The sequence below is a fragment of the Nannospalax galili genome, unplaced genomic scaffold (assembly GCF_000622305.1).
Source record: "Nannospalax galili isolate Female #2095 unplaced genomic scaffold, S.galili_v1.0 scaffold960, whole genome shotgun sequence".
NCBI lineage: Eukaryota > Metazoa > Chordata > Mammalia > Rodentia > Spalacidae > Nannospalax > Nannospalax galili.
In genome coordinates this window covers 1,925,245-1,949,444 of record NW_008348313.1, presented here as the reverse complement: position 1 = coordinate 1,949,444, position 24,200 = coordinate 1,925,245, and the positions used below count along the sequence as shown (strand labels likewise).

Below are 24,200 nucleotides of genomic sequence, written 5' to 3'. Positions count from 1 at the left end.
GTAGCCCAAGCTGGCCTTAAACGCACAGAGATCCACCTGCCTCTGCCTCCCAAGTGCTGGGATTAAAGGCGTGCACCACCACGCCCAGCCACTAATTTTTTTTTTTTTTTAACACAGGGTCTGTAGTCCCAGATGGCCTGGAACTCGCTGTGTAGACCAGGTTGGTCTTGATCTCAGAGATCTACCTGCCTCTGCCTCCCAAGTGCTGGGATTATGTGCCACCACACCTGGCCATCCAGCCCTTAATTTTAATATTTTAAATTACATGTGTGTGTGTGTGTGTGCGCACGCGCACACACTTGTGTTTGTGCAGGTGTGCTGTGCATGGGGTCAGAGGACAACTTTTAGGAGTTGATTCTCTCCTTCCACTGTGAACTCCAGGGATCAGACTAAGGTCATCTGGCGTCTGGGCAAGCACATTTACCTCCCAACTCATCTCACCGGCCCACAAAACCAACTTTAAAACAGCCATGTGCCACTGTTTTGATAATGAACCACAGTCACAGGGTAGAATCTGGTGTCCATCCTGGTTAGGAGGTGATTGTAGCAAAAAGGAGAGATTCAGCCTCGCACAGGCTGGAGGCAGGGCAGAAGAGCTGGACGGTTGTTTAAACACCCGTGTCTCCTGGCTCAGGTCCATACTGAACATCACCTTCACAAAGGAACCTGTAAGAACCTTCTGACCTACAGCCTAAGAGCCCAGTCCATTATTTTTTTAATGTATTTGTGTGTGTGTGTGTGTGTGTGTGTGTGTGTGTGTGTGTATGCTTGTATGTCTGCATGAGTTTATGTGCATCATGTGGGTGCAGTGCCCAGAGGCCAAAAGGGGGCATCAGATCTGCTGTAACTGGAGTTACAGGTGGTTATTACCCATGTGGGTACCTGGCACAGAACTTGGGTCTCCTGCAAGAGCAGTAAGTGCTCTTAACCTCTGAGCTATCTCTCCACACCCCCATCCCACCCCCAACTTCCATCCATCTTTTCATGTCGACTTTATAAATTGATACCAGCGTGCACTGGGAGTGGTGATGCACACCTGAAATCCCAGCACTCGGCAGGTGGAAAGAGGAGGATCAGGGGTTGAAGGATGGGAGTATGAGCGAATGGGCAGTCTGCTCTAGCTGCCTAGCCAGTGCCCAGCGAGCGTCCCTGTGCTTGTGAAGCTGGCCCAAGTCAGCCTCTCCCTCTTTGTTCACTTCCAGGCCTTGGTCAAGATGGAATTTCCAACCCTGTGAACCCAAGAACCAGACTGCGAGTCCACCAAGGTACCACTGCCTCTGGGCCCATCCCCACCAGTGGCCTGTTCCTACTGCCGCCTGTCCAGGCTGCAGGCAGACCTCCCTCCCGGCTAGTAGAGGCTCTGGCAAGGCTCACCTGGTTAGGCACCTGCTTCTAGGAGGCCATCCTTCTTCCAATGACTGCTGAGGAAAATACATTTAATGTGGAATTACCAAAAACCACTGCTGGTGATATCAGCCATCTCAGCACTCAGGGGATGGAGCAAGGCTAGCCTGGCTACACAGCAAGAGCCTGTGTGATCCTTAATATTGACTATCTACTTGACAGGATCTAGAATCACCTAGGAGACAAACCTCTGAGCCTGCCTGTGTGGGAGTGTCTAAATGAGGTCCTTTGATGTGGGATGACCCACCCTGAGCATGGGCAGCACCATCCATGGGTTGGGGTCACAGACTGCTTAAGGAGGAAGCAAGCTGAGCACCACATTCCCGTCCCTGCTTCCTGACTGCGGGTGCCACATGACCAGCTGCCTCACACTCCCATCACCATGCTCCTACCACTACGTGTCCTGCCATGATGGCCTCTGAGCCAGAACAAACCACCCACCTTTGAGCTCCTTTTGATCACAGCAACAGAAAGTAACCAAGATGCCCTGTTTCAAAACAATATACATAAATATATATGTATATATACATATATATATACATATACAGGCAGATACAGTCCACGTACATACATATGTATGCAGATACAGTCCACAGACAACACATATGCATGCAAATACAGTCCACATACATACATACATACATACATACATATGCACACAAATACAGTCCACACACATACATACATGTGCACGCACATACAGCCCACATGCATACATATGCACACAAATACAGTCCACACACATATATACATATACAGGCAGATACAGTCCACGTACATACATATGTATGCAGATACAGTCCACAGACACACATATGCACGCAAATACAGTCCACATACATACATACATACATAACGCACACAAATACAGTCCACACACATACATACATATGCACACACAGCCCACATGCATACATATGCACACAAATACAGTCCACACACATACATACATATACAGGCAGATACAGTCCACACACATGCATACATATGTATGCACATACAGTCCACACACATAAAACCTCCCTGCTGCTTCCATAAGAATTAGGGTCTCTGTGTGCTTTAGGCAATCCAGGCTCCAAGATGCCACAGTAACAAACAGTGCCCAAGCTGTGGCTTGACACAAACACAAATCCCTCACTGATACAAGTCTGAGCACCTCTCCAGAGCCAGCTCTGACCTGGCTGGCTCGAGGGTCACCACCTCGGCTTCAGTTTTGCCAATGCCTGAAGGGAAGAAGAGGAGGAGAACTGAGTCCTCCCTGGTGTTAATACCTCTGACCATCAGACCTCATAGTCTGAGTGCAAAGTGTCCCCCTTGGTCCCCAGGTGGTGGCGCTGTTTGGGGAGGTTGTGAGAGCCTTTTGACATGGAGCCTAGCAAGCAGACCCAGGGCCATAGACGCAGGGGCTTCTGTGAAGCTGGAGGTCCCTGCCTCCTGGTCCACAGAGACATGAGTGAGCACAGCTGCAGGCTCCCACCACTGGGGCCACCGCCACTTCCACCAGCATGCCTCCCCTGCCCTGGTGGACCTGAACCATGACCAGAAGAGGTTTGTCTGCATGAATTTTGTGGGGTTTTTTTACACTAACTTAAATGTGTGTATGTGTATGTGGGGGGCATGCATGTGCCACGGGGTGTGTGTGGAGGTCAGAGAACAACTTTCAGGAGTCAATTCTTCCATTGTGTGGGTTCCCAGAATCAGACTCAAGTTATCAAGCTTGGCAGCAAGCTCCTTTATGCACATACCGGCACAAACCCTTCTTCCCATAGGTTGTTTCTATTGGGTGCTCTGTCACAGTGATGGGAGAGGTGACTGACACAGGAGGTGTCTGGTGGCATGTTGCCAGGACAGCCAGTTGCCAGCTCAGCCAGTGGGCAGGCCTCTGGGAAAGTGCAGGCTGAGCAGCAGTCTGCAGCCAAGTCATGTGACACAAACAGCAGCGCAGCCTGGTGTCAAGGCGGATAGCCCAGTCGGGAGAGCACCTGCAGTGTGTCCTGGTTTCCTCTCTGTGGCTGTGATAACTCTAACCAAAAGTAACCTGTACAAGGAAAGGGTCTACACGTGCAGGTCACAGTCCAGGAGCGAGGGTGTCAGGGCAGGAGCTCCAGCAGGAGCTCGAAGCAGAGACTGTGGGGGCCGCTGCTTGCTGGCTCATCCCCAGGTCAGACTGAGCTAGCTTATACAGCCCAGGCCACTGACCAGGGATGGCACCACCACAGGGGGCTGAGCATCCTGCATCAGTTAACAGTCGAGACAGTCCCCTGCAGACCTGCCACGGGCCAAGCTGATCTCGGCAACTCCTCCATCAAGGCTCTCCTCTCAGATGACTCTAGGCTGCGCTGGGTTGACAGTCGGAGCTAACCAGGACCCTGCAGATATGAGAGCCCAAGTTCCATCCTCAGAACTTGAATGCAAAGCCAGGCATGGTGGTGCACACTTGTAATCCCAGCACTGGGGAGGCAGGCCGGGACATATGGGGCTCACTGGACAGCCAGCATTGCCTGCCTGGCGAGCTGCAGGCCAGAGAGACCTTGACTCAAAGCAAGGTGGATGGTGCCCAAGGAAACACAAACACACACAGGACCACCCCCTTTGGAGATGTGTTGACAGTGTAATGACTTCTCACCATTAGGAGCTAGATGACAGCTCCCCTGCATGGATGACAGGGTTCCCACTGCCTGTCCCCTCTCTGTCTGCCACAGCATGATCTCCTTCTGTCCAAACTGTGGCAAAAACGTGGAAGCCACATTCAAGTTCTGCCCCTACTGTGGCAGCACGCTCCCTGCAGAGGAGCAGGCCAGCACCTCCGCCTTCCCCAGGCCACTCGCGTCATCCTTCCACGGTAAGAGCCTGTGCTGGGAGTGCATCCCTACAGCAGGGGTTGGGGAGGTGCATGCCTGCGTGTGTGTGTGTGTGTGTTTCTGTGTGTACACATGCCTATGTCTATGTGTGCACATGCCTGAGCCTGTGTGTGTGCTTGTGCATTCATGTGTGTACCTATGTGTGCACATGTGTGTGTGTACCTGTATGCATGCGCATATGTGTTTGTGTCTCTGCAGAGGTGTATTGTGTGAATGTGTATGCATGTATGGGTGTTTCTGTATGTATCTGTGTATATGTGAACCTGTGTGTGCATATGTGTGTCTATGTCTCTATATAGACATAGGTGTTCATGTGTGTCTCTGTGTGTGTGTGTTTTGTGTATGTGTGCGCATGTGTGTATCTGTGTGTGTTTGTGTGTATGTGTGCATGAAGTGTGTTTATGTGTGCATGTGGAGGGTGTGAGTGTGTTATGGTGGTGCACACGTGCTAGGGTGCACAGTGGAGGTCAGTGGACAACTTACAGGAGTCAGTTCTGTCCTTGTGCCACACCTGGCTGTGGAGCTCAGGTCATCAGCTCTACAGAATGTGTCTTTACCCACTGAGCCATCTTGCCAGCACCTCTGTGGTCCCTTATAGTCATCATCGTGACCGTTGTGATGCTGGCTGTGTCACCTGGCTGCAGGTGGTCATAGTGAAGTTGGAGGGTGTCTGGAATCACCTTAGAGTTAGCAGATTTTCCAAGCATGGTAACTTGTAACCTCAGCACTTGCAAAGCTGAGGTGGGAGAGTCGCCATGAGTTTGAGGCTGGCCTGGGCTGCAGAGTGACTTCTGTCTGAAGAACTATACAAAAATAATTAAAATTTACAAGTATTTACAAAGCATGTTTAATGTTTGAACAAAGAAAGGAACAAAAGTGCTTTAAATACAGGTGTAGCTATAGCCACTGCACCAGAAACTCGGTGTACAGTGTAAACGGCAGACTTGATACAGCTGGAGAATCAGAGAATCCATGAAGTGAAGAGTAGAGCTGAACAAATTCCTTACAAGCTGGATGTGGTGACACATGCCTGTAGTCCCAGTACTTGGTGGGCTGAGGAAGGAGGGTGGGATCATCATGAGGTCAAGGCCCGCCTGGGCTGTGTAATGAGATGCAGTCTCAAAAACAAAAAAAAAAAAATGGGCTGGAGAGATGGCTCAGTGGTTAAGAGCACTGACTGCTCTTGCAGAGGACCTGGGTTTGATTCCCAGCACCCACATGGCGGCTACAAACCGTCCTTAACTCCAGTTCCAGGGGAATCCGAAGGCCTCTTCTGATCTCTGTGGCATTGCACGACACGGGTGCACTCACATATGTGCAGGCAATACACTCATACACATAAAATAAAAATAATAAAATATGGGGCTGGAGAGATGGCTCAATGCTTGAGAACACTGGCTGGTCTTGCAGAGGACCCAGGTTCGAATCCCAGAACCCACATGACAGCTAACAACTGACCGTAACTCCAGTTCCAGGGAATCCAACAGCATCTTCTGTGCAACACAGGTGCACTTACCTACATGTAGGCAATACATGCATACACATAAAATAAAAATAATAAATAGTTGGGCGTGGTGGCGCACGCCTTAATCCCAGCACTTGGGAGGCAGAAACAGGTGGATCTCTGTGAGTTTGAGGCCAGCCTGGTCTACATAGTGAGTTTCAGGCCAGCTGGGGCTACAGGGAGACCCTGTCATAAAAAGGCCAAAAAAATAATCATAATAAAATATTTTAAAAAATAATAAGCCGAGCGTGGTGGCGCACGCCTTTAATCCCAGCACTTGGGAGGCAGAAGCAAGTGGATCTCTGTGAGTTTGAGGCCAGCCTGGTCTACATAATGAATTCCAGGCCAGGTGGGGCAACAGGTCTCAAAAAGACCAAAATAATAATAATAATAATAAAATTTAAAAAACATTGCTGGGTAGGTGAAATGCTCAGCAAAGCACTTACCACAGAAGCCTGGTGAGTTGGGTTCAGACCCCAGAACCCACTGGGTGACAGGAGAGAAGTGACTCCTGAAAGTTGTCCCAGATGTGCACATGTGCACCTGCACTCACTCACAATAATACCTACTTTAGTTTAAAAGAAAGAACCTAGAAGACAGAAGAGAGTGACCAGCGGTGGAGGATGTGGAGGGCTGGGGCAGAGGAAAGAAACAGCCCCTGTATGAGGGTGGTGAGGAAGCAAGAGTCTCCTGTGAGGGTCAGAAGAGAGCAGGCTGACGTGGAGCCGCAGGTGGGTTTGGGGCTCCCTGGAGCCTTCATAACCCTCATCTGTGTGTGCTTCGTCTTCAGGCTCCAGGAGGGGGCTGAGCTCCAGTCCAGAAACCTCCCCCAAGAAAGTGAAATGGTCGCACACCGTCACCTCTCTCCCACCGACTCTCCTCTCTGAATGTGATGGTTCTGAGCCTGGAAACACCTTGAATTCTCCTGAGAGATCCACAGGTGAGTGGGGCTTGATCTGACTCTGGATAGGACAAAGCCAGGTCATCTGACAGTATTTAGAACCAGGGCCCAGAGAGATGATTCAGTGATTAACAGCCCTGGTTACTTGCAGAGGACCTGGGTTTGGTTCCCAGCACCAACACAGTGGCTAACAACCACCTGTAACTCCAGCTCCAGGGGACTCAATGCCCTCTTCTGGCCTCTGCAGGCTCTGCACTCATACAAATGTATCCCCACACACATAAACACACAATTGAAAATAAAGTATAAGACAGTATTTGGGACAGAGCGGCAGCTGTTCCAGTTGAAGCATCAGCCACTCACTTCTGCATGGACCCTCACCCCAGCGCCGCCCCAGCATCTGCTGTCTCCCAACCCACCCCCACAGGGGCCTTCCACACCCCAAGCCACTTGTTGTCCAATCCACACACTGCCGTGACATTCACTGCTCCTCTCTCTGTGAGGCCCCCCCATCTTCCACCATCTGTCATTCTGTGCTGTTTTAAACAGTTTCTTTTTGTTTGGTTGCTTGTTTTGCTTTTTTTAAAATATTTTATTATTTTTATTTTATGTTTATAAGTGTATTGCCTGCATGTGGGTAAGTGCACCCATGTTGTGCAATGCCCAAGGAGGACAGAAGAGGCCGTCGGATCCCCTGGGACTGGAGTTAGGGACGGTTGTTAGCTGCAATGTTCTTAGCTGCTGAGCCACCTCTTCAGCCCCATTTGTTTTGCTTTTTAAATTAAAAAAAATGTATATGAGTATTTTGCCTGCATGTATGTAAGTGCACTCATATGTACAGTGCCCATGGAGATGAGAAGAGGGCATCAGATCCCCTAGAACTGGAGTTATAGACAGTTGTGAGCCACCATGCAGGTGCTGGGACCCAAACCTGGGTCCTCTGCAAGAGCAGCAAGTGCTGGTACCTGCTGAGCCAGCTCTCCAGCCCAGTTTGTTTTTTGAGTCTCACCATATAGCTTATGCTGGCCCAGAACTCAGAGTGATCCTCCTGCTTCAGCCCTCTAAATCCTGGGATTACAAGCCACTGTCACCACATCTAGTTTCTAAGCAGTTTCTTCCACTCTTTTTCCCACCTCTTGAACACTCTCTCCAGCCATGTCTAGCCGTTTAAACCATGTACTGAGTTTCTGATTCCACATCCCAGTAAACAGAAAGACCACTTTGGGGGACTGTCCATGTCTGGGCTCTGCTAACTCTGTTCCCTCAGCACAGGGCACCCTCACCTCTCTTCCTCCCTGCCAGGACCCTCTTCTCCACTATTTAGAGGCTCTGTCTCTAGGAACCCCTCCTGAGCCCCATGGATGTTTTACAAGGCCTCTCTCCCACACTCAGCTGCTGAAGCTGCCCATGTCTATCCATGAATGTCTCTCTAGGCTCCTTGTCCCTTTCAGCCTCTCTTCCTCTCCTGGGTGTTCGTTGTGGATGTATATTAGGTACTTTTCTGTTGCTGTGATAGATGGAACTTTTTTTTTAATATTTTATTATTTTTATTTTATGTATATGAGTGTATTACCTGCATGTATGTGAATGTACCCATGTCATGCAATGCTGTGGAGGTCAGAAGAGGGCTTCGGATTCCCCTGGAACTGGAGTTAAGGACAGTTCACAGCCGCCATGTGGGTGCTGGGAATCAAACCTGGGTCCTCTACAAAAGCAGTCAGTGCTCTTAACCGCTGAGCCATCTCTCCAGCCCCTGACCAAGGGAACTTATAAAAGGAAGAGTTTATTTAGCTTACGATTCCAACGGGGCGAGTCCATCGTGGCGGGAGGAACGGAGGCAGAGGTGGCTGGAGCAGGAGCAGAAGCTAAGTGCTCACATCTTCAAGCAGGCACAAGAAGCAGTGTGGGTCTGGAGATCTGGCAAGGCTTAAGAACTCTGTAAGCCTGCCCCCAGTGACATGCTTCCTCCAGCATGGCCACACCTTCTAAGACCTCCCAAAACAGAAGCACCAACTGGGTACAAAATGTTCAGATACTTGGAGCCTGTCAGGGACATCTCATTCAAACTATCACAGGATGGAACCACAACACTTACCTGTATTTGGTCTGCCAGTGCTGGGCAATAGAAGTCTGAGAAGCCAGGTGTGGTGGCACAAGATCATGTCTGCCTGGTCTTCATAGCAAGTTCCAGGCCAGCTGGAGCTACAGGGAGACTGTTTCAAAAAACATAAACCACTGTCCACCCCATGCCCCTCTCTTCCCTGTCCCTTCGAGGTCAGTCAGGTCTGAGTCTAACACACTTCTGGATCCCCTACACACCAAACCCTGTTTCAGGGTGCTTTGGGTGAATGTCTGTTATGTCCTTTCTCCTTGGCAAACTTCTGTTCAGCCAACAAGACCCTGTTTTGGTGTAGCCTCCTCCTTTTAAGCCTCCCCTAACTTCTCCAGGAGTTCATCTCTCTCTCCTCAATAGCCCACTTCTGCTCCATCGCAGATCTGATTCTGACCAGCCATGTCCAGGTCAGACTTCCCCACCACACTGAGGGGTCCAGATGTGGCCTGCATATAAGTGACCTGCATTATCTCACAAAGATCCTGACCTGTGGACACCAAGGACCTGCAGGCACCAAGAACCCGTGCACACCTGAACAGTATCTCGGGTGCTGCCTCTCTGCCGTGCTGCCTTCTCTTTATGGGTCATCTTCCTGCAGGCTCCGGCAGCAGACCCCTGACCCCTCGAAGCAGCCCTCAGTCCACCAGGCTAAGCCCACAGACACTGAAGCGGAGCCGGGTGACCACCTCACTCAAGGCTTTGCCCATGGGGACAGAGCTGACAGACAAGAATGGGCAGCGCTGGAGGCTGGGGGCCCTCCAGACCCGGGATAACCAGGGCATTCTCTACGAAGGTACATGCTGTCCCAGTTCATGTCATCCCAGTGTGCAGGGCCGGGTTGCAGGGCACCAGGACAAGGACTACCTTAGGCTTCTACATCACTGCAGCCAGAACACCAGGACAGCAACTTGGGGAAGAGAGGTTGGCTTGGGCACAGGTTTTGTTTGGGGGGGAGATCTAGTCCATCACGATGGGGACAGCGTGGTGGAGAAGGGCATCCAGGAAGCAGAGAAAAGGGGTTTAGACCAGGGCCCTCAGGGACAACGCCGCATCAACCTCCTTCCTCCAGCTGGGCTCCACCTGCTACCTCGCTCCACCTTCCAATCCCACCATCATATTTGAATCCACCAAAGGATTGATCCATCTGTTAGGTCAGAGCCCTTATGACATCATCCTGACTAGAAATATCCTTACAGCCACACCCAGAAATGTGCTTCACCCATCTCTTAGATGCCTCTGAGTCCCTTGAGTTGACAGGATTAGCCACAGGGGCTGGTGGTGTGGTAGGGGGCTGGTGGTGTGGTTCTTGTTTCATCTCTGTCATTTCGGTAAAACATCCTGAAGAAAGCAACTTAGGGAAGAAAGTACTTATTTTGACTGACAATTCCATGTCACAGGCCTCCATAGTGGGAGTCAAGGGGGACGAGAGGGAGCTGATCACATCCACAGGATGACAATTTCATGTCACAGGCCTTCATGGTGGGAGTTAAGGGGGACGAGAGGGAGCCAATCACATCCACAGTCAGGATCAGGAAGAAGTGTGTGCATGCTCACCCACTTGCTGTGCTGTGCTTGATTTCTCCACACAGTCCCTTGCCACAGTGGGCTGGGTCTTCCCACATCAGTTATCCTCATTGAGACAATCCCCCACAGATGTGTCCACAGGCTGACACAGTGTAGACAGTCCCTCATTGAGACTCTTCCCAGGTGATTCTAGGTTGTATCTCGCCAACAATTATAACTAACCACATGTGCCCAGCATGCACAAGGGTCTGGATCTGATCTCCAGTACTTTGAAGAGAAAGAAGTGGGGGAAGCACCAAGCACGTACTTTCTCATTAGAAGCAGGAAACTGGTTCTTGGTTCTGGGAAGCTTGAGGACTGCCGCTCCCCTCCCTCAGGCTCTCACTTCTGCCCCTCCACAGCTGAGCCTGCTTCTGTTGTCCCCTGTGAATCTAGGACCCAGAAGCACAGATTCTCGCTCAAACTGGTGAGTGACCCTGGGCAGCTCAGAGGGGAGAGCCTGGGGCTTTTCAAATACACCTTCAACCTCAGCCCCAGTAGCTGAGCCTGGAGCCTGGGCATGTGCCCCCCCATCCCACCTGTGAGGCGCTGTGGTACCCTGGCCAGGCAGCCCCCTGCCATACAGCCCACCTGCCACTACCAAGAGCCTCACAGGGCATGGAGACTGAGGGCCACGCTCAGCTTTTTGTTTGGTTGGTTCTTTTATTTTTGGTTTCACTGTAGTTGCAGCTGCCCTGGAACTCGCTACATAGACCAGAAACCTGCCTGCCTCTGCCTCCCGAGTGCTGAGACAAGACAGGTACCACCATGCTCAGCTGTTAGTTTTGGTTGGTGCGACAGCGTCCCCAGCTTCCTTCTCTGTCTGGCTTCCTCTACTTTCAACTTCTTTCTCATGGACTGAGGTAGCTGCCCCAGCTCCTGCCCTCACATCTGCATTCTGGTTAGCTGGAAGCAAGAAGAGGAATCGGAAAGAGTGGTTCAGCCTTCTTAGGGCATAACCCGGCAGTATGGACCACTACCCCAGAATTTTTTTGCGGGTGAGGGGAACAGGTTCTCAATACATAGCCCAGGCTGGCCTGGAACTCATGGCAGTTCTTTTGCTCACTATCTTTGGCCAGAAGTCAGTCATGTCGCCAGGCCTCCTTGTAAAGGAAGCTGGGAAATGAAGTTTTTAGCCGAGGGCCACATATCTAGGCAAACTTGTGAATCTTACTTGAAAAGCCACCAAGGAAGAAAAGTGCTGGGTGGCAGCTCCGGAACAAGTTGGAATGCGGGGACAGGAGGAACCTGAGGTTGCTGGTGTTGCCCTGGGGTCAGCTGGGGCCCTTGTCTAAGAGACTTCGGTGTGACAGCCTCTGCCCTCCTGTCCCCCACCCCCAGGATTCCAAGGACGGACGCCTCTTCAATGAGCAGAACTTCTTCCAGCGGGCTGCCAAGCCCTTGCAAGGTACTCCACGGGAGCAGGCAGGAGAATTAGGGGTACAGCTCCTCACAGCAACCAGCTTCCCCCCACCTTGTGAACATCACACCCACCAAGGCCAGCTGTGCATCCCACCCTTACCCACCACTTAGTCCTGTCCTCAAGCCTCAGAGGACAGGTGGCCAGCCCGCAGCAGCTCTGGAGAGATAAGTGGTGAAAGTCACAGTCCCACTTACACACGTTAACCAAGTTGGATCAGTTCCATTCAAAACAAGCACGCAGTGTGTGACTTCCTAATCGTTTTCTGTCTCCTGAACTCACGTGGTCCTGAGATCTGTCACATGGTGGAAATAGCACACTGCTGTGCCTCTTTCTAACCCCACTCAGTCCAGTGGTTCTGCTTGCCTTGAAGCAGATAGGTGGGAAGTATTTATACCACAGGCAGTGGTCAAACTGCCAGCCCACATGGGTGCCTTGGGTAGCCGGCTCCTGGCCTCTACTCAGCCCTCCACTCCTTTGGCATCACCCCAGGGACCCTAGAAGACAAAAAATTCAGTGACTCCATGGCTGGCTTAAGGTTTATTCATCCTGTCAGCCCTGCCTATAAACTCAGAGATCACTGGTTCACTTACTCATGCTCACTCTCTCCCCGTCTTCCTCTCTCTCTCTTCCCCTCTCCCTCTGCCTCTTGCCCCTCCCCCTCCCCCTTCCTCCCTTCTTCTGTCCCTCCCTCCCTCCCTACCTTGTTCCTTTCTTTGAGACAGAGTCTCATGTAGCCCAGGCTGTCTCAGACCTGCAATATCACCTCCCGTAGCCCAGAATGTCCTTGAACCCCTCATCCTCCTGCCTCTACCTCTTGAGTGCTAGAGTTATAGTCCTGCACCACACAGTGGTTTTGTGTGGCTCTGGGGTTGGAAATCAAGGCTTCCTGCATGATGCAAGGCCAGCTGTCTACCACCAAGCCCCATTGCAGCCCCGCCCTGTCACTCTTAGGTCCCAGTGGTGTGGACATGCCTGCTCAGGAGCCACCAGCAGCCGTGCCCACCCTGTGCCCACCCCTTCTCAGTGTCACCCACCACAAAGCTGTCATCTCCCACAAGGGCCAGAGGGGAGCCCCTGGGTCTCTCTTGGGCCCTGCTGCAGGGGCTGCTGTTCCCATGGCCTGGCACCCCATGGCTCTGACCTGGAGCCCCCCTGCCGCCCACAGTGATCAAATGGAAGCGGCAGCGCTCAGCCCCGCTGCTGGCTATTCCCACCTGTGTGGGCTTTGGACTCCACCAGGACAAGTACAGGTGAGCCAAGGCCCCTGTGTGAATGGGAATCCAGGGGAGAATTGGGGTCTGAACTGGGACTGCACCAAAGGTGGCTCCTGTGTAAGTACAGACACTAGTGACCTGCACAGCTGTTCAGCAGAGTCCCTCTACTCATAACTGCCTTGTTGGCCTTTGTGCAGCTAGCTGGGGAGGAGCCCAGGGGAGGGAAGGAGCTGAGGCGGGGAGGAGGGAGAGCAGAGGGGGAGGAGATGAAAGCAAGGTACAGTGTGGCACAGGGAGGAGAGATGAAGACCACACTAACCTCTAGTGAGACTGTAATCTGCGGTTTGTGGAGAACCCCAAGATAGGAAAGGAAGGAAGGAAGGAAAAGGGTTTATTTACAGTTTTGGTTAGAACTAAGGGGAGCAAAACCCTCAGGCTCCCTGTCCTAGAGCCCTGGTGGGACTAACAGGGAAATACACAGGTGTAGACCAGACCCACTGCCCCCGTCAGCTGAGAGGGCATCCTCCTGGGAGGTGCATGTCTCCCAGCTCACCCTGCCCACTACCTATGGGGACCTTGCAGGAGCTTGGCCCCTCTGCCCAGTCCCCATGGGGCATCTTGAGGGGTCTTGGTGTCCTGTGTCTCCAGCTCCCAAGAGCTCTTGTGTTCCAGGTTCCTGGTGTTCCCCAGCCTGGGGAGGAGCCTTCAGTCGGCCCTGGATGACCACCCGAAGCACACCGTGTCAGAGAGGTGTGTGTTCCAGGTGGCCTGCAGGCTGGTAAGTACCCAGGTCTCAGCCTCTCAGTGGCTGGGTGACTCATCTCTGAGGCCAGCCCCACTTCCCTCTGCCCAGAGGCCTGGCACCAGTTTTCCAGTCGTTCTAATGACTCCGGAAGATCAGCAATGCCTGGGGGCCCAGCAGGAGGGCGAGCTGTGGCAGGCCAGCAGGTGTGTTGGAAGAGAGCGTTCCAGGCCACAGAGACAGCTTAGGCAGAGGCATGTGTGGAGATGGACTCTTGATCACTGAGTATTTGTCCAGCAACCCAGCCTGCCCACATGGCAGGTGGGAGGGGACACCCCACAGTGCTCCAGTAGCAAGGATCCCTGTTTCATGAAGGAGGACTGGTTTGCGGGGGTGGGGTGCAGGAGATACCAGTGAGTGAACCCACAGGGATGCAAACACCAGATGAAACTAACCAGGGGGTACTGGAGCCATGGGGAGATTGGGCAGATGAGGAGCAGAAAGACCCTTGGGGCCATGTGGGGTCAGGGTGGAGCACGGAGATTGGAGGCAGGATGAAGGTCAAGGTGGGAGAGGATGGAACCCGCATTGTCCTGGCTGGAGGAGAGACAAATTGTGGAAGTAGATCAAGCAGGACTAGATGGAAGGTTCAGCCCTGGAGTCTAAGAGGGGCCTGGTGATACAAAGATGCCATGGACACCCAGACAGATCTTCTGAAAGTTCAGCGTTCAGTGGAAAACTTGGGGCTGGAGATAAAGGAAGAAATTGCTGGGAAGGAGATGTGGCTCAGTGGTAGAGCCCCTGCCTAGAATCCCCCAGTGAGGGGCTGGGGTGTGACTCAGTGGTGGAGCCCCTGCCTAGGATCCCCAGTGAGGGGCTGGGGTGTGGCTCAGTGGTGGAGCCCCTGCCTAGAATCCCCCAGTGAGGGGCTAGGGTGTGGCTCAGTGGTAGAGCCCCTGCCTAGAGTCCCCCAGTGAGGGACTTACCTGAGGCCGCTTCTCTTGGGGAGACCTCCAGTGTTCACGGTGCTGTTCCTCTGCAGAGGGACACTTAAGTCCCTCTCTTAGTTTTGCAGTCTGCTCAGGCACAGGAGATAGATGGAAAGCCAAACATGATCTTTATTGCTGAATCCTTTGTGGGGGCTAGGTAGAGCCATGGTGAGGCATGCTGGCATAGTGGACTTCCTAAAGTCTCAGGCAGACCTACCCCCAGTCTCAAGTATTGCATGGGTCCCAGGGTGGCAGTGAGGCCTGCCGGTGCCAGCCTGCCAAGGCGAACAGCACCTGAAAGAGGGAGTGAGGATGAAAGAAAAACAAGAGACAGAGAAAAGACACTTGGGAGGACTGTCAGTAGAGACTGCAGCCCCGGTTTATCTTAGCTCAGCCTTTTTATACAGTAGAACATCAAGATAGCCAGTTTGCTTAGCTGAATTGGCACCAACAACTCTTTTTACCCACCTCCTCCTGAGAGTAAAGGAACGGTCAAATACTTGTTGTGAATTCAACCGTTTACCTGTCCTCCCTAGAATATCAATACATTCTTCCTGACTTGGCAGAACAATTCGATACTTGTGTGCAAAACACACAAACTCTAGAGTCAAGGAGACCTGCCACAGCTCAGTGCACACAATGGCTGTGCTTAAAATAATAGCTCCCAACAGAGGCCTTTCGCCTGCCTGCCTGCATCATGACTCTGTTGGTCACACTACCTCAAGTGCCTGCCTTCCTCCCCAGCTGGATGCGCTGGAGTTCCTCCACGAAAACGAATATGTGCACGGGAACCTGACGGCTGAGAACGTCTTTGTGAACCCAGAGGATCTGAGCCAGGTGAGAGCCAACACATACCACATACAGAGACACACAGCCTCCACACAGACACATACCACAGACAACCACACAGACATAACATACACACATCACACACACAGACATACACATACACACCATAGGAACACACCACAGATACCATATGTATATACATACATAACACACACATACAAGAACACACAGAGACATAGCTCTTTGGTATACATACAGCTTTGCTATTTGCTAAAGATGGTAGCCAATTTGCATGCTCATGGGTTAGATGTACTTGTTTGTCTAACACAGTAGGATCTAAAGTTACACTAATTTGGTGCTTAGATGCCGAGGGGTCATTGCAGGAGAACTTTAGAAGCCTGTTTCTGTGACAAATCCATCTTGTTTCTGTAAGAGCAGAAACCACTGTGAAAGCTGCCGTTAGTAGCAGGAGCATCTCAAACTCAACCCCAGGTGTTGACATTGTGTGGTGTTACAGTCGGCACAGTGCATGATGCACACATATGTTGATGCACACTTATGTTCAGACTAACGTTGTGCATGCCAGTGGATGCCCCGTTGACTTTGAAGTGAGTTTTGGTCACTGCACATTCACAAACCTTCCACTGTTGTCCCCACCTTCAGTCACCTGGCCTCAGTCCTCACCTCAGTCACCACCTCGGTCCTCACCTCAGTCACCACCTCAGTCCTCATCTCAGTCACCACCTCAGTCACCACCTCAGTCCTCATCTCAGTCCTCACCTCAGTCACCACCTCAGTCCTCACCTCAGTCCTCACCTCAGTCCTCACCTCAGTCACCACCTCAGCCAGTGGATGCCCCGTTGACTTTGAAGTGAGTTTTGGTCACTGCACATTCACAAACCTTCCACTGTTGTCCCCACCTTCAGTCACCTGGCCTCAGTCCTCACCTCAGTCACCACCTCAGTCCTCACCTCAGTCACCACCTCAGTCCTCATCTCAGTCACCACCTCAGTCACCACCTCAGTCCTCATCTCAGTCCTCACCTCAGTCACCACCTCAGTCCTCACCTCAGTCCCCACCTCAGTCCTCACCTCAGTCCCCACCTCAGTCCCCACCTTCAGTGATGTGGCCTCACATTTTAGGAAACTGTGATGGGGCTGGAGAGATGCTCAGTGGTTAAGAGCACTAGTGTTCTTGCAGAAGACCCAGGTTTGAATCCCAGCACCCACGTGGCAGCTAACAACTGTCCATAACTCCAGTTCCAGAGGATCTGAAGGCCTCTTCAAGGGCATTGCACGACAGTTGCACTTACACACATGCAGGCATTGCACTCATATACATAAAATAAAAGTAATAAATAGGGGGCTGGGGAGATGGCTCAGCAGTTAAGAACACTGACTGTTCTTGCAAAAGACCAGGGTTCGAATCCCAGCACCCACATGGAAGCTAAAAACTGTCCGTAACTCCAGTTCCAGGGGATCTGACAGCCTCTTCTGTCCTGCACGGGCATTGCACAACATGGGTGCACTTACCTACATGCAGGCAATATACTCATACACATAAAATTAAATACTAAATAAAATATTTTTTTAAGTAATAAAATTTTAATTTTTTTTTTTTTTGATCTTTTTGAGACGAAATCTCCCTGTAGCCCCAGCTGTCCTGGAACTCACTATGTAGACCAGGCTGGCCTCAACTCACAAAGATCCACCTGCCTCTGCCGTCCAAGTGCTGGGATTAAAGTGTGCCACCACACCCAGCTCTATTTTTATTTTGAAGCAGAATTTCACTGTTTCTAGGCTGTTCTTGTGTTGAACATGCTATGTAACTTGGGCAGGCCTTGAACTGCTAATGCTGTATCCTGAGTAGCTGGGGGTGTGAAAAATGTTACCTTTGTGTCTGGGGATGCAATTCAGTTTGTTGAGTGCTGGTATGCCATAAACATAGCCCTGAACTCCATCCCCAGCAGTGCCTAAACCAGCCACGCACACCTGCCATCCCAGCACTGAGATGGGAGACAGGAGGATCAGGAGTTCAAGGTCATCAGCTGCATAGGGAGTTCCAGGCTAGCCTGGGCTACATGAGACCCTGTCTCAAAAAAATGATCACTGTTCTAATTTTGGTGTAAAGGGTTTCTCCCAAGGCTTGTGTGTTGAGGCAGGTGTGGTGGCACAGGCCTGGAATCCCAGCACTTCCAAAGCTGAGGCAGAAGGAATGCTGGGATTTCCAGGCAAGACCATGGGCCAACAAAACAAAAGAGCTCGTGTGTTAGAGACTTGGACCCAGTCCAGGGTTCAGAAGCTTTGGCCATGGCTCAGTCGGGAGGGTCTGGCTGTATCAGTGCATCAGTCTGTTGATGGAGCCATGATTTGATAGTATTATGGGGAGGGCTGGAAATCATGAGGCGGGCCTAGTTGGAAGCGTCGAGGCACTGGGGGCAATCCTGTGAAGGATCCATCTGTGTCATTTCCCAGCCATTGCTCTCTCTGCTTCCTGGCCACCCGAGGTGAGCAGCTCCAACCACATGCTTCACCCTCCACAATGCACAGCCTCACCTGAGGCCCAGAGCAATGGGTATGGCTGTCTTTGTGTCTTTGTGGTGCTGGACTGTTTGACCCTGCGCCCACCGTTGGCGTCTCTGATGCAGAGGTGGTGCTCCTAACCCTCAGTCTTATGTTCACAGGTGACTCTGGTGGGCTATGGCTTCACCTTCCGATACTGCCCAGGCGGCAAACACGTGGCCTACAAAGAAGGCAGCAGGAGCCCACACGAGGGGGACCTAGAGTTCATTAGCGTGGACCTGCACAAAGGATGCGGTGAGAGGACACGGGACTGGAGACCTTTACGACTTCTCACCCTGGGCAGCTCCAGGGGCTCTTAGCTGTGCACAGCAGACAGCAGACATGTGAGGGGCATGAAGGGGTCATGGTGCAAAATATGGACAGTGACCTGGCTGTGTGAGGAGCTGTGGGGCCTGCTTTGGCACCAAGGACAGCGAGCAGAAGGCCAGCGCGTCCTGGTATTCCAGAGGCTGGGTGGGATTCCCCACCTTGTGTAGGCCTGGAAGATGAGCGTTGCCTTAGGGGCACCCAGGAATGGCAGTTGTGGATGGGGGTATTCACAACTGGAGTACAGACCTCTGTAGTATCATGGGAGTTAAGCACTGATCCCAGGAGAGGGTTGGGTTACCCAGAGGAAGTGTGCAGAGAGAGACAACATCCCTGTCCTAGTTTGTTCTTCATTGCTGTGACAAAATACTCTGACCACTACCAACTTGGGGAGGAAAGGGTTTAATTCAGCTTACATCTCCCAGGTCGCAGTTCATCAGGGTGCCCAAGGTAGGAACTCAGGGCAGGAACCTGGAAGCAGGAACTAGAGCACAGGCCATGGAGGAACTCTGCTTACTGGCTTGCTCCCCTGGCCCCTGCTCAGCCTGCTTTCTTATGCAACACAGGCCCACCTGCCCAGGGGTGGCACCACCCACAGTGGGCTGGGCCCTCCCACATCACTCATCAAGAAGATGCCCTTCAGACATGGCCACAGGCCAGTCCAATAGAGGCAATTCCCCAATTGAGGCTCCCTCAACCCAGGTGTGTCAAGTTGACACTAAAGCTATCCAGCACAATCCCGGAACAGATTCTCCAGCCCCTCTTTCTCAAGTCCCTTAGTACTACAGCCATCCTTCTGCCTGCCAGCATGCCCCCACCAGACTAAGCTCCTCAGCAGAGCTGGTGCCTGTGTCTCTGCACCAGGGGTGGGAGGTAGCACAGCACACAGGTGGCCCCTCACTGCGGGGCCCTGCATGTTCTGTGAGGAGGTGACCCCTCACTGTGGTCTTCTCTCACTTTGCTGCTTGGAGATGGAACTTATGACTCTCCTGTCTGTCTGCGGTGGGTTGGGCCTGGTACATGGCAGTGAGGACTCATTGCATGAATATATTAATGAAAGATGAATGGGAGGGGAGAGAGGGGGTGAAAGGTGACTGAGCATGTGAGAGCAATGGAGAGAAAGAGGCTGAATGGTGGGGGTACAGGAGTGATGGCTGAATGGTGGGGGGTACAGGAGTGATGGCTGAATGGTGGGGGGACGGGAGCGATGGCTGAATGGTGGGGGGACGGGAGCAATGGCTGAATGGTGGGGGGGCAGGAGTGATGGCTGAATGGTGGGGGGGCAGGAGTGATGGCTGAATGGGGAGGGGGACAAGAGTGATGGCTGAATGGTGGGGGGGCAGGAGTGATGGCTGAATGGTGAGGGGTACAAGAGTGATGGCTGAATGGTGGGGGTACAGGAGTGCTGGCTGAATGGTGGGGGGTACAGGAGTGATGGCTGAATGGTGGGGGGGCAGGAGTGATGGCTGAATGGTGGGGGAGTGGGTAGATGCATGAGGAGATCAAGCATTCAGACCGAGACACTGCCTCTTCCCCTCCCTCCCAGGTCCCTCCCGCCGCAGTGACCTCCAGGCCCTGGGCTACTGTATGCTTAAGTGGCTTTATGGGTCCCTGCCGTGGACAGACTGCCTTCCCAACACCGAGGAGATCACCAAGCAGAAACAGAAGTAAGTCCAAGGGTCTGCAGAGCCCAGTTCTGGTCCAAATACCCCTGCAGGTGAGGGAGGAGCTCAGATCCAGCAGGCAGCAGAAAGGATGGGGAGACGGCCTCCCACAGAGCCCTGTGCTGCCTCCAGTGAGTGCCCTGCTGTGCATTCCAGCGGGAGACAGCATGGGTTCTGGAGCCTCAGTCCCTGGCGGCAGCTTGACCTCTTGTGTTCTCTGTTGTGAGGCACCATGCACTTGGCTCCTGAGCCACAAGGGAGTGATGGATTAAGGGAAGAAGGACACACTCTGCACAGGGCCTCATGCTCACCATATGCAAGACATCGTGCCTCACTCATTCACAGCCAGGCAGGACTCTGAGGTCCAGCGCCCATGGGCCACCCAGCATTCGTATCCTAGAATTAGTGCCTTGGCCTCCACGTGTGAACCTTGGGTCCTGGCAAGTGCACTTAGCATTGACAGCAGGAAGTCACTTCAGAGGGAGAAATTGTGCTAGGACTGTGGGTATAGCCAGGGTAGCCAATAAGACTTGGCTTAGGGAAGTGCTGGGGTGCTACTCACTACCAAGGACAGCACGGATCCTGCAGTTGAAGGGGAAAGCTGCTTGGTGCACCTCAGCACCAAGGACAGCGGGAAAGCCGTGCTACTGAGGCACACAGAAGTCTGTTTCAGGACCAAGGACAGCGGGGAGGCCAGTTCCAAGGGAAGCGCCCTGCAATCTGTTTTCAGCACCATGAACAGCAGGGTGCTGGGTTCAGTGTTGTGCTGCGGGTTTCAGCACCGTGGACAGCAGGAAGAGGTGCTGTGCTGAGGGTGCACTTCAGCACCGAGGACAGCAGACCACTGGCCCTTTGGGTGTCCTCTAGGATCCCAGTACCAACAGAGGCCAGACACATCGAGGATGGGCTGCCCAGAAGGCTGAAGTAGTAGCCGTCCACATCTGTAGAGCTGGGCCAAACGGAGGTCAGACCTCTAGCTGTCTCCAGGAGTATCAGCTAAAGCCCCACAAGACGATGAGGTCTCTGGGAAAGTGCGTGTCATGGGAAAATGGTGAGCTGTCTAGTGAACACACCACCAGGCTCTTTTGTCTTTAGGTCTTGGGGTGCCTTGGCTCACTTATAGTTTTGCCCCCATCAATTCTGCTGTCTCTCTCCATGCTACGTGCACAGCAGGTGCTGCTGGGTTTAGCTCATAGCAGTAGGACAGCTTCCTTTTGAATTGAAGCCAATAGAGACCGGGAAGCACAGTTGGAGTGAGCATGCACCCCAAAAGCTAAGGGGTCAAGAGTGGCGGGTTGGTAGGTGTCTCTATGGGACAGGGACAAGGCAGACCCAAACACATCAGCTTACCAAGTACATGGTGACTTCTGTCTTGGGCAGAGATCCTCGACCCCTCCAGCCCATCCATCTTCTTGTGTCCACATTCTGTCCCCAGTGTCTTCTGGCAAGAGGGAGTTCTTTTCAAGGGTGCCCAAGAAACACGCAGTGCTGAGTGACTAAGGAATGCCATGTGAGCCATCCTGGGCTCAGGTGTGCACAGAGGTCTCCAGACCTGCTGGGCTAAGTGGACACACAGCAGAAATCAGACAAGAGGCTCAGGGCACTGTGGGAGCAGACAATCTTCCTCCACAGGCTGCAGGAAACCTTTCCCCACAGAAGGTCAGCCCCAGTAGCCTCCCGGGGGGTGGGTGCCTAGGCAGAGAGAAATGGGCATTTGACCTCTGCATGCAACCATCCATCCGTCCAGGTTTCCTAAGGGTCTGTGTGCAGTGAGGACACAGAGGGAATCAGGTCTGGGAGTCTCCATCCCTGCTCTTGCAGGCAGGAGTCACACTGAGGCTCCCTGGGATTGAGCCCTCTCCTCTTCCCCACACTTCCCCTGACTCAGAACCCATAGTCACATTGCCATGCTGACTCCCCCATCACTACAATGATTTCTCTCCCACCTCCCCCTTTCCTGAGACTTTAGACAAACAGGATGCACTTTAGATAACATAGACACCCACCCACAGGATGCGGAGCAGATAGGAGACGGCCAGCATTCACCTTAAGCTCGGTGTCCTGTGGGGACCTGGTGCAGTAACAGAAAAGGCCACAAGGACCAGACATGGAGGCGCACACCTCAGGTGGACTCCTGTGAGATCCAGGGCAGCCTAGGATGGTCTGTATATCGAGCTCCAGGCCCAGATGAGGTTTCAGGAAGACCGTGTCTAAACATTTTTTTAAAGGGACACAAGGGGCGGTGCTGCATCATGCCTGGTTCCTGGTACTCAGCCAGGGTCTGAGCCACTACATCACGGAGTGTGCTCTTTCCATTCATTCAACAGGTTCCTCTGCGTGTGTGTGTGTGTGTATGTGTGTGTGTGTGTGTGTGTGTACATGTGCTTGCTTGCATGTGTGAGAGAGTTACTGAGTTATTGTGTGTATGTGGGGGTAGTGCATGTGTATATATGCATGTGTATAGAGGTATGTGTGTACCATGTGCATGTGAGGGTTAGAGGACATCCCAACCTTGGGTGTCGTTTCTTCATCTCCCTGGTGCCCTCTACCTTGGTTTTTAAATTAATTTTATAATTTTTTTATGTGTATGTGTGTAGTTATGTACACATGAGTGCAGGTGCCAGAGGAGGACAGAGGCATCAGATTCCCTGGAGCTAGAGTTACAGATGGTTGTCATCCACCTGACCTGTGTGCTGGTCCTCTGTGGGAGTAGTACACACCTCACCACTGAGTTACAGTGTGAGGTATGGCTTGAGGGACTGGAGAACTGGGTCAGCAGTTAAGGGCACTGCTCTTACCTGAGTTTGGTTCCTAACACCCATATGGCAGCTAACAACCATCTGTAACTCCAGTTCCAGGGGATTCAATGCCCTTTTCTGTCCTCCTAAGGCATTGCATAACATGGGTGCACTTACATGTAGGTAAAACACTCATACACATAGAAGCAAAATAATTTGAAAAACTGGGGCTGGAGAGATGGCTCAATGGTTAAGAACACTGGCTGTTCTTGCAGAAGACCCCAGTTTGAATCCCAGCACCCATATGGCAGCTAACAGCTGTCCGTAACTCCAGTTCCAGGGGATCCAACAGCCCCTTCTCTCCTCCGCGGGCATTGCACGACACGGGTGCACTTACCTACAAGCAGGCAATTCACACATACACATAAAATTTAAAAATAATAAAATATGAAAAAAATAACTTGAAAAACAATAGTGATAAGGAGCTGGAGAGGTGGCTCAGGGATTAAGAGTATTTGCTATTCTTCTGGAGGACCTGGGTTCAACTCCCAGCACACATGGTGGCTTTGTCATCATTTCAACCTTCACAGGCACTACACACACACCAGTAAACATACAGGCTATCGAAACAATTGTACAAATAATTTTAAGTATCATTTACAAAAATAATGATAGAATATTTTTTAAACTAAATCTGTGGGCTGGGGTGTGGCTCCACTTGTGAAGCTCTGGGCTGGCATGCAGGAGGTCCTGGGTACCATCCCCAGCACCATATAAGCTAGGTGTGGTAGTGCACACCCGGGAGGTGGAGGCAGGAGGATCTGATGCTCATCTTCTGCTACATAGAGGAGTCCAGGGCCAGCCTGGGCTACATGAGACCCTATCTAAAAAACTAAAAAGTAAACAAGAATAAAATACTGAGGTCACATACTGGTTGATTGTGAGACTGCTGGGAACAGAGGCTTCTAAGTCCCTCTTCACAGCAAATCTGCTGAACATAAATGCCACCTATGACAAGTGTGGGCTATGCTGTGCGCATGTGCATGTGTAGAACACTCTTTTAACATGTCACTCCCCTTTCCTCTGGGCTTCTGCCTCTCAGGTATCTGGATGCCCCCGAGTCCCTCGTGAAACGGCACAGCTGCTGGCTTGGGACCTCAGGTACATCCCACAGGGGGAGGTGCAGGCAGGCCTCTTGGGGACCAGGTGCTCAGGGCATCTCTTCACCCATTTTGCTTGCTTGCTTTGAGTTTCCAGATTGTATGTGTAGCATGTGCCCATTGTAGGAAAACACACAAAAATGTTTTTTATGAGTCCAAACATTAACAGTATTGAAAAACACATGCACATGATTCTTGTTTGTAGTGATGGGATCTAGGGTCTTGTTTGTTTTTCTTCTTTTTTTTT

The 24,200-nt window shown here is 52.0% G+C and overlaps 1 protein-coding gene across 9 annotated transcripts in view; it reads left to right on the top strand.

Annotated features, from left to right (window-relative positions):
- Vrk3 (VRK serine/threonine kinase 3) overlaps positions 1-24,200 on the top strand; it is a 40,127-nt gene that overhangs the window by 9,204 nt on the left and 6,723 nt on the right. For 4 of the 9 annotated variants that reach the window (XM_008845123.3, XM_029569302.1, XM_029569301.1 and 1 more), the window contains exons 2-13: positions 1,203-1,265; positions 4,107-4,246; positions 6,560-6,709; positions 9,382-9,576; positions 10,709-10,773; positions 11,688-11,754; positions 12,935-13,019; positions 13,656-13,761; positions 15,459-15,551; positions 18,187-18,319; positions 19,938-20,058; positions 23,896-23,954. In XM_008845123.3, the coding sequence (XP_008843345.1) occupies positions 4,108-4,246; positions 6,560-6,709; positions 9,382-9,576; positions 10,709-10,773; positions 11,688-11,754; positions 12,935-13,019; positions 13,656-13,761; positions 15,459-15,551; positions 18,187-18,319; positions 19,938-20,058; positions 23,896-23,954 (1,213 nt within the window). In that variant the 5' untranslated portion in view covers positions 1,203-1,265; position 4,107. Of the gene's footprint in view, positions 1-117; positions 161-1,202; positions 1,266-2,729; positions 2,953-4,106; positions 4,247-6,559; positions 6,710-9,381; positions 9,577-10,708; positions 10,774-11,687; positions 11,755-12,934; positions 13,020-13,655; positions 13,762-15,458; positions 15,552-18,186; positions 18,320-19,937; positions 20,059-23,895; positions 23,955-24,200 lie in introns of all 9 variants that reach the window. The other 5 variants (XR_003851418.1, XR_003851419.1, XM_029569303.1 and 2 more) reach the window with 4 other exon arrangements.